Source organism: Hydra vulgaris, chromosome 11, assembly GCF_038396675.1.
Source record: "Hydra vulgaris chromosome 11, alternate assembly HydraT2T_AEP".
NCBI lineage: Eukaryota > Metazoa > Cnidaria > Hydrozoa > Anthoathecata > Hydridae > Hydra > Hydra vulgaris.
In genome coordinates this window covers 25,073,196-25,084,366 of record NC_088930.1, presented here as the reverse complement: position 1 = coordinate 25,084,366, position 11,171 = coordinate 25,073,196, and the positions used below count along the sequence as shown (strand labels likewise).

Sequence of the window (11,171 nt, the reverse complement as noted above, 5' to 3'; positions counted from 1 at the left end):
AAAAAAGCGAACCAAAATGATTTAACAAGCGTAATTGTCAAATACAATCTAGCTCAATTGAAAGCATAACGCTTCCGCATTTACTTTTGAACAGACGTGTTTTTATTGATCGAAGAAATTTTTTTTTTTTTTTTATAATACAAACTTCTTAAACTTAGTCGAAGCATTTTATGTACATATTTTATCGAAAATGAGTTCAAAACAAATCACTGACGTCTCGATAAAATTAGTTAGGGAAATTTTTCAAGAAATGTTCCAAAAACAACAAAATGATATACTGTCGTTAATAAGTGCAAATTTAAAACTGACTAATGATCGAATCGATGGATTGCTGAAAGAAATTAGTACATTAAAGGAAACTTGTGAAATGTTAAAAAAAGATAACGTAAACCGAAATGCTGATCAAAATAAAACTAACAAGCAGTTGATAAAGTTTGAAAAAACACAAAAAGACATTGAGGAAAGTCTAACGTTTTATCAAGATTGCAATGACAAAAAAATGAGCGAGTTGGAAAAAAAAAAGTCATCGAATGCAAATATAGGTGAGAATGAAAAAAATAAATTTAGACAGCTGGAAGATCGACAAAGGCGAAATAATCTTCGAATTGAAGGAGTTAAAGAAAATGACAACGAAAGTTGGGATGATACGGAAAAAATAATAATAAACATTTTTGAAAATAATCTCAATGTAAATGGGGTAATCATAGAAAGAGCGCATAGAACTGGCATTATTGAAAAAAAAAATCCAAGAAAGATTGTAATTAAGTTACTTAACCATAAAGACAAAGTAAAAATCCTAAAAAATGCCAATAAACTGAAAGGATCCGGAATTTATATCAACGAGGATTTTTCGCTGGAAACTTCCACAATAAGAAAGAAACTTCTTGAAGAAAGCAAATTGCACAGGATAAATGGTAAGTATTCCGTTGTTATATACGATAAGCTTATTGTTAGAGAATTTATAAAAAAAAAAAATAATGATAAATGATTTTCTTACGTTTTTATATTACTTTTTGAATTTTAATATTGCTTTAAGTTATTTCTGATTTAAAATGGCTGATGAAACTGTTTTAACAAACATAAATTTTAATTCATTTGTATCAAAAAAGTCAATACTATTAAACAACTATTCGGATCCTGATATTAATTTTTATAATAATGATGAAATAATTAAAAATATTAACCCTTTATATTATGACCCAAATTCTAAAAAAATTGCTAATGGAATGGAGGATAACTATTTTTCAATGCTTCATATTAATATTAGAAGTATTCAAAAAAATTTTGAGTCATTAAAACAACTTTTATATAAAATTGGCATTAAATTTCAAATAATTTGTCTAAGTGAGACATGGTGTAAAGATAAAAACATTGAAAACAATTCTAATTTTCAATTACCTAATTATAAAGTAATTCATCAAGTTAGAGCATCTAATAAGGAAGGTGGGGGTTTGTGTATATACATAAAAAACTCAATATTATTCAAAGTTAAACCAAATTTAAGTTCAACTACTACCGATTACGAATCGTTATGTATTGAAATTATTAACAAAACCTCAAAAAATATCGTCATTCATGGTTTATACAGACCGCCTTCAGGAAGCATTAAGCTATTTGAAAACCACATTAAAAAAATAATTAAAAATAAATCGTCTATGAATAAAGCTGTATATTTTATTGGTGATATCAATCTCAATATATTAGATTATGAAAATAATATATATATTAAAAACTTTTTTAACACCATTTTTCAAAATAGCTATATTCCACTAATCAATAAACCAACGCGAATAACTAAGGAAAGTTCAACATCCCTAGATCAAATTATAACAAATGAATTTATAAATGAAAATATAAGAACAGGAATATTTACAACTGACGTGTCTGATCACTTTCCGATTTTTATCCTATCGCAAAAATGCATATATAATGCCCAAAATGAACGGGAAAAAATAATTAAAACACGTTTAATAACCGACACTTCTATTAGTCATTTTTATAAGCTTCTATCCTGTGTTAACTGGGACACCCTAAAACTAAATCTAAACGCCAATAAAGCGTATGATATTTTTCTAACAGAGTTTCTTAATCTTTATAACAAGGCATTCCCAGAAGTTACTAAAGTAATCAAAACAAAAACACTTTTAAACCCTTGGATCACGAAGGGCATTCTTAAATCTTCAAAAAAAAAACAACGCTTATATAACAAGTTTCTTAAAAAAAGAACTCTTAAAAATGAAACTACCTATAAAAACTATAAACGGCTATTTGAGTCAATTTTAAAACGCTCAAAGAAACGTTACTATTCTGAACAATTAATAAAGCACAAAAATGATTCTAAAAAAACTTGGCATATTATTAAGGAGGTAATTGGAAAAAAAAGCTTATACAGAAATTTACTTCCTCTAAATCTTAAATTTAATAACAAACAAATTGTAAATAAATCCTTAGTCGCTGAAACACTTAACCAGTTTTTTGTAAATATAGGTCCTACTTTATCATCTAATATAGCAACTACTCAATCACACTTTAGTTCGTACTTTGCCTCAACCAACCTTAATGTTATGTCTAATTATAAACTTACAGAAAAAGAATTACTAGACGCAGTCTCTTTATTAAAACCCAATAAAAGTTTAGGATTTGATGATATAAGTAGTAATGTCATTATCAAATCAATAAAACAAATTACAATTCCATTACTACATATTTTTAATTTATCTCTAAAACAAGGCGTTTTTCCAGATAACCTAAAAATTGCAAAAGTCATTCCAGTGTTAAAATCAGGTGATCCTTCCGATGTTACGAATTATAGACCAATCTCAATTCTTTCTTGTTTTTCTAAAATATTAGAGCGGGTTATGTATAATAGACTATATTCCTTTTTAAATGTTAATAATATTCTTTTTCATAAACAGTTTGGATTTAAATCTGGTCATTCAACTGATCAAGCAATCACTCACCTTGTTCATGATATATTTAAAGGGTTTGATGAAGACAAGTATACCCTAGGTGTATTTATCGATTTAAGCAAAGCTTTTGACACTGTCAATCATCAAATCCTTCTATCCAAACTGAAAAGTTATGGTATAATAAATACTAATTTGTCCTGGTTTGATAGTTACTTGTCTAATAGAAAGCAGTTTATTTCATATGATAGCGGAAAAACGGAATATAAGTCAATCACCTGTGGTGTTCCTCAAGGATCAATTTTAGGACCACTTTTATTTCTCGTTTATATTAACGACTTATATAAATTTTCTAACATTTTAAACTTAATTTTGTTTGCAGATGATTCAAACTTGTTTTATTCTAGTAAAGATATCAGTAAATTATTTCAAACAGTAAACAAAGAACTTGAAAAATTAACCCAATGGTTCAAATCAAACAAACTATCTTTGAACATCAATAAATCCAAATACACTTTGTTCCATCGTCTTCATAAAAAACAAGATATTCCATTAAAACTTCCTGATCTTTTTATTGATAACGCATTATTAAAAAGAGAGCAATCAATAAAATTTTTAGGTGTGGTTCTGGATGAAAATTTAACCTGGAGGGACCACATAGGTCTAATTGAAAATAAAATATCAAAAAATATAGGTGTTTTGTATAAAGCCAAGCAGTTTTTAAATCTATCTTGTTTAAAAAACTTATATTTTTCTTTAATTCATTGCTACTTAAATTATGCAAACGTTGCTTGGTGCAGCACAAACGCAACAAAAGTAAAAAAACTGTTTAGTAAACAAAAACAGACTATAAGGATAATTACAAACGTAGACCGTTTCTCTCACACTCAAACATTATTTAATAAACTTAATATTCTAAATGTATATAAACTAAACCTTTACCATATTCTTATCTTCATGTTTAAACTTGATAAAAAAATATCACCAATGTTATTTAATTCACTTTTTGAAAAAATAAACCACATATACCCTACCAGATTTTCAAAAAACAATTACATTCAATCCAAAACACATTATTCAGCAACCAAATTCTCAATTGCTAACCGAGGTCCTAAGCTGTGGAATACAATATTAAATAATGAGCTGAAATCTAATTATTCTTTAAACCAGTTTAAAACAAAACTTAAGCAATTACTGATGACACATGAAAATGAATTAAAGTTCTTCTAAAAAGCTTTTTGAACTAGCAAACAAAAACAAAAATTAACCTACTAATTACTCTTTAATATTATATTTAATATTCTAAACAATAGTCTGCTATTGTAAATGTATTTCTTATCTTATAAGTTTTGAATTTACAAACGATTTTTTTAAGTTTTATTATTTGAAATACTAATTACTAAAAATATTGTAAAATTTTATAATTTCAATTTTTATTAAAAAAAGTTATTGTAAACTCTTTTTGTAATATTAATACTTATATATCATCTTATTTTACTAATCAGTTCTTAAATATAAATACTCTTTGAATTACTAAATATTTTAAACGTTATATATTTTATTTTTTGCATTTTGTTAAAACATTTTATTTGATGAATATGCATTTTTTTTTGGGGGGGGGGGGCTTAATGATAAGATAAATTTTGTCTTCTTCAAGCCCCAGTCATGTAAATATTTGTTTTTATAAATTACGAGTGTAAATTATTTTCAATCGGCAAATACAATACTAAAAAAAAAAAAAAAAAAAAAAAAGGACAGGAGCAGAAAAATTATTCTAAGGTTTACGTGAACTGAAGAAGACGAAAAAGAAACATGGGAACTGAGCGAGGAAAAGATTCAAAATGTTTTTCAAAAGTCAAAACTTGGTTTTAAAGCTAATGTTGAAATTGAACGGGCGCACTGGACCGGGAAAAAAAGTAGCAATGGAAAAAAGTACAACAGAACCATAATAGTAAAATTTTTAAATTATGAAGACGAAAAAACTGCGTTGGATAACTATGTTCAGTTAAAATTGTGGAACAATCAATTTTACGTTAAGGAAGACTACAGCGAAAAAACTTTGGAATTGCGAAAACAGTTATTTATGGAAGCAAAAGATTTGAGAGCCAAAGGTATGTTAAATATGTTAAAGTTGTATATAATAAACTTGTAACGCGCGACTTTTAAGAAATTCTTTTATCTTAGAGTTATTATTTTACCTTTATCATTTTTTTAATTCTTATTGTTTTTTAAATAATAAAATGGATTCAAATAACTCTAAGAACTCTGTTATTTTTCAATTCAATGATGTTATACTTGACAAAGAATCCAATCCGGATCAAAGTTATTTTAGCAGAAACAGATGCTTTATAAAGCAACTTTAGCTATTTTTATAATTATGAAATTAAAGAATTTCTGATAAATTGAATGCAATTCATATAAATATTAGAAGTTTAAAAAAAATTTTGAAAAGCTTTAAACATGGCGGTGGTTTAATTATTTATGTAAAAGAAAACCTACGGTATTATATTAGGCATGACATGAGTATTTTTGACGTCAATAAAGAGGTTATAATGATTGATTTACTTAACAGTAAAACTAAAAACATTGTGATTAGCTGTTGTTATCGCCCACCTACTGGCGAATTAAAACATTTAGTACAATTTTACATGATGATGTTATAAATAAAAGCAACCACGAAAAGAAATTACTTTCCATATTAGGTGATCTGAATTTAAATTGCTTTGATTATCATGTCCAAAAAGACATTAATGGGTTTTAAAATGGTCTATTTGAAAATGAAGCAGTTCCTCTTTTAAACAAACCAATTAGAATTTCTTAAACAACAACTTCCTTAATTGATAACATTATAACCAACGATATTTTTAATAATTCGTTTAAAAAAGGCATTATCAAAAGTAACATATCTGATCTTTTTCCTATTTTCAATAGTTAGAGTTAAAGAGGGTCAAACCGCACATCACATCATCCCGCATGCTGATCGAAATTATCAAATAAAAACTAAACAGATATGGGTATGAAAAAAATAAAAATATATTTCCAATACAGAACTATCTCCTCTAATCGAATTGATAAAATTATATGCCGATTCAACTCCATTTTTGACTTCTTTTGCAACTTTAATGGGGAGTCAAAAATTTATATATATTTTTTATCGTTGCGAACAAAATAACGTTTGAACCAAAACTGATATAAAAATAATTTTAGCACTATCTTGTTGGAAGTTTAATTTTTATTCTGATAGTATAATTTTTATGCAGCTAGAACAAAAAGCTAAATAAAAAATCAAAAAAGTAAAAAAACTCTTTTTTCTGATAAAACCGCACACTCGATTAATTACTTAATTCAGTATTTTGCTAGTGACTAAGCGCCTATCTTTATCTAATCAACTTAGTGTTAATTCCGGTTTAATTATGAATGAAATATAATGTTATTTGTTAATATAATAAACTCTTACTCATTAAAAACCAGTTATTATATTATTTCTCAATACAATCATCACTCGCTCAATTCAATTTAAATCACTCGCTTTAACATGTCAACTAAAAAAACAAAAGCATACAAGGAAGACAATATACTAGCCGCATTAACTGATATGAAAGAAAATAAAACATCACTGAGAAAAGATGCATTCAAACATGGCGTTCCAGTCTCAACGCTCAAAGGTCGCAAAAATAACAACAACAAAGGCTTCCATGGCTCATGTACAACAACGGTACTCTCAAATGAAACAGAAAGATTTATGGTGCATGCGTTCCAATTACTTGGTGACTGAGGTTATGGTTTAACCCAAAATGAAATCCTAGAAATTGTTTGTGGCTACCTTAAACGCGAAGATCAATTACACTTATTCAAAATTGGCAAGCCAGGTAAAGATTAGTTTTATGCCTTTATGAAAAGATGGTCAAAAGAAATTTCAACAAGAAAAGCAGATAACTTAGAATCTGAAAGAGCCGCTTGTTGTACGCCAGAAATAATTGATAGTTATTTTGAATGCGTCCCCAAGCAATATCAACAGACTGGTATAACTTCTGGGCCCTATATTTGGAATTGTGATGAAACAGGTTTTTCGGGTGATCAAGACCGTAGAGTGTCGAAAAGGGACAAGACGTGCATTTAAACTTACCGGCAACAATGAAAACACTGATGGGCATTTTGCACCACCATTTGTGATATACAAAGCCAAAAGAAACTATCGTTCTGACTGGGCAAGAGGTGGTCCAGTTGGCACCAAATATTCAGTTTTAAAATTAGGTTGGATGGAGCACGATACGTTTATTGAATAGTTGAAAAAAGTATTTATATCCGAAACTTAGCAAATTGGTGGTATTCATATTTTAGTATTAAATGGGCATACAACTCACATAGCTTTGGAAGCGGTATTGCTGTGCAAAAAACACAATATAATCTTGATTTGTTTACCAGAGCATTCTTCACATATTCTACAACCATTGGATAGAGGTGTCTATTGTGTTGTCAAACAAGCATGAAAAGAAATTCTTACAAAGTATTACAAAGGTTCAAAATGTAAGAATTTAGATAAACAAAATTTTCCACCGTTGCTCAAACTCTTATACGAGAGTGGTAAATGTTTTTCACGCTTGCATGCAATCGCTGGTTTCCAGTACACTGGCTTATTTCAATTTAATGAAAGCAACATAAATCAGAAGGCGTTATCAATCACACAAAAGTTTAACCTACCTTCATGAACTTTAGCAACCTCTACAGCACCTACAACATCTTGCTCAGATACAGCTTCATTATCTTCAACAGCCGCCGCAGCGCCTACTCCAACTACACACCAATTACCATCTTTCTCAACTGCACCAGCTTCAAGTTTTGATAGGTATCAAGCATGTGTTGAGCGTTGCAAAAACATTATCGAGATAGAGTTGAAGCAGTTTTTTCAAGCAAGAAATCAATTGCATGTTAAGAAATCGAAGCAGTGCAACATGTCAAAACTTGGCGGAAAATGTATCACCAAAGAAAATGTGATCGAGTTCCTCAAACAAAAAGGTGAAGAAAAAGCAACAAAGGAAGCCGTGAAAGTTGCTAAACTTAACGCAAAGCGTAGACTCTCTATACCAAGTACTCAAATGCCGAAGCATAAAAATGCTGAGCAACCTCACCAAAACAATAATAAAGAACAAGTACCAGCAGCCAAACGATTAAAAGTTTCAAAATGTAAAAAGTGTAAAGTACAGTTACACACAGAAATGTTACAATGTGAAGATTCGATGTGTTGGGAACGGTTATGAAAAGAAACATGTTTACCAAAGAAATATGTAGTTGGGACTAAATTTTTTTGTTGCAAAATATGTAAAAACTTTAATATAGCTTCCAAGATATAAGTTGTGTTAAAAAAAATAATAAAAAAGAAGTTAAAATTTCAAATTTCAATGTTTTCTTATGTGTGCGGTTTTATCAGAATGTCGCCTAAAACCGCACAATTTTTTTTCTTTTCTTTTAATATTTTCGATAATTTTAGCGTATATCTATATTATCTTATGTAGTATTTTATTATCTATCTAATAAAATAAAAGAAAAAGAAAAAAGTTATTTAATTTGTATTAATAAGTATGCGGTTTGACCCGGGTTTACTCTATTCATGCGAAAATTTTATATAATAAAAAAAAATCATTTAAAAAACGAATTTTTCATAATAAAAACCTAGAGTCTTTTAAATATGCAATATCTTTAATTATTTGGGAAATTATTAACTTTTCTGAAGACATTAATTTAATATATAAATCTTTTTTTTAATTTTTAATGAAATTTACGATATCAGTTTTACCAAAGTAGAAGTAAATTACAAACATAAAAAAAATTAAATCGCCATGGATTACTAAGGTGTTCCAAAATCTTCTAAAATTAAACAAAAACTTTATATTAAATATTTAAAATCAAAAACAACTGAGAGTAAGACCATCTATAAAAGTTACGTAAGATTATTGGAACGCATAAGGAAAAATTCAAAAAAAATATACTATACTGATTTACTTGAAATATACTAATTAAACTCAGAACTGACTTGGTTACTAATAAATGAAATTATTGGTAACACTAAAAAAATGTCGCAATCTTTGCTCTTAGTTATAAAAAGTTGATGATAATCTTTTTCTTGATCAAAAAACAATTGCTTCCGAATTTAATAAATATTTTGTACCTGTAGGATTAAACCTAGCCGAAAAAATTCCAAACCCTAAAAAATTAATAATGGTAATATATGACCCTCTAAACTCGTATCTAAATTATTTTAATTTTTCTTTTGAAGAATTTAAAAGTGCTTCTAAATTATTAAAGACAAATAAAGCAGTTGGTCCTGATGATGTCATTGGGAATATTATTATAACCAATTATGTTTGCTGATGACACTATTTTCTTTATGTCACATAAAAGTATTCCTACTCTATTACATTACGTGAACATCAAGTTAATCAAAATATCTGACTGGTTCAAGACAAACAAATTATCCCTTAACATTGATAAAACTAAATGGTTTCTTTTCCATCCACTTATCAAAAAAATAAACTGCCAATTAATATGCTTCAACTTGTTATTGGCACAATATACAAATTAATAAAGTAATAGTAAAGAACTTTCTAGGTGTTTGTATAGATGAAAATCTATACAAACACCTTGAAAGTAAAATTTCAAAAAGTATAGGAATATTGTACAAAGCAAGAAATGTTTTAAATAAACGTACTTTAGTACAATTATATCACTCATTTATTCATTGTCACATAAACTTTGTCATGTAAACATTGCTTGGGGAAGTACAAATAAAAATAAACTTAAACCTCTTTATTGTCAGCAGAAGCAAGTAGCAGAAGCCTCTATTATTTGAAATGAATGTTTTTAATATTGATGAGCCTTATATTTTTAATATTTTTGTTTTATATTTAAATGTAAAACCAATTCATCCCCGATTTCTTTCCATAATTTGCATCCATCAAAAGATAAAAATAAATACATATTACGCAATGATAATTTTTTTTGAAGCAGCCCATTTTTCAAACAAATCTTTTTAAATTTTGTATTGATTATTGCGGACCATTCTTATGGAATAAAATAGTTTTAAAAAATTTTACTGAGGATTTTATTCATCAAAGTAACTACGTTTCTTTTAATCAAAAGCTTAAAAAACTCATTTTTACAATTGAAGATTTAACCATATACTTCTGATATTTTTAAGTGATCTTCCTTTTTACCCTCTATTTTACCATGAATTTATAAAAATAGATAGGTGTCATTAACAACTGTAATATACATATATAATAGATATAACGCATCTTGTATTTATAACTGAATATTTTAAGTTTTTTACTTCGTTAACTTATTTTTTATCTTGTAAATATCTTATAAATTTTAACACAAAAATTCCTTAGCGGTACTCTACGACAAGACCATATGGTCTTCTTTGAGTACCCGCGTTTTTTTATTTTTTAATAACGATTTTTATTATTATACACTTGTATTTTAAATATTGTATAGAAATGCTTATTTAAAATGTAATTAAAAAAAACAAAAAAAAGAGAGAGAAACTGGTCAAAATAGACTCAGGTTATCAAAATTCAAAAGTTGTCCACTCATATGCCAAGAGCAAGCAAAAACACACAACCTTATTCGTCAACTCAAAATAACAAGCAATCAAACAACAACAGACCCTAAAGTAATTTGCAACACGCAAAATAATTTTCAATCAGTCTTTGAAACCAAGCCTAGAAGACCTCTCTCGGTATTCAATCCTCGCTCCATTAGCATACACTAACCCAACACCTTCACATCATACAAATCTGTCGAATAAAAGCATTCGTATCTAATAAAAAACCAAATTAATGGGATTTAATGACATTCACAAACGCCTTCTTAACAACTGAGCTATTTCACTCAGTATCATATTCTCAGAGTTGCTTGAGAGCGGCGAAGTACCGTCTCAATAAAAGAAAGCTGAATCCACTCCCATCTTCAAAAAAGTCAATCCCTTCAAACTACCAACCTATCAAACGCGCTTCTGTTTTTTGCAAGGTAATGGAAAATTTTATACACGGCCATTTCACTGATCGACTGACTGATGATCAGCCCCGCTTTGCACGAATTCTAAAAACGAAAAAGTTGCTACTCAAAACTTGCAACCTGTTAACAGAAGCTACCAACCAACCAACATCATATTAATGGAAATTATATTGCAAATATTGCAAAAGCATTCAATAATGTACCGCATCGTTGTCTACTGCACAAGCTGAAATTGAACCGGGTGACTGA

At 28.2% G+C, this 11,171-nt stretch overlaps 1 protein-coding gene across 1 annotated transcript; it reads left to right on the top strand.

The window, feature by feature from the left end:
• Positions 1-250: 250 nt before the first annotated feature.
• Positions 251-988, top strand: LOC136086942 (uncharacterized). The gene has a single exon (XM_065809444.1). The coding sequence runs from the start codon at positions 251-253 to the stop codon at positions 986-988; it is 738 nt and encodes a 245-aa protein (XP_065665516.1).
• Positions 989-11,171: the final 10,183 nt, after the last annotated feature.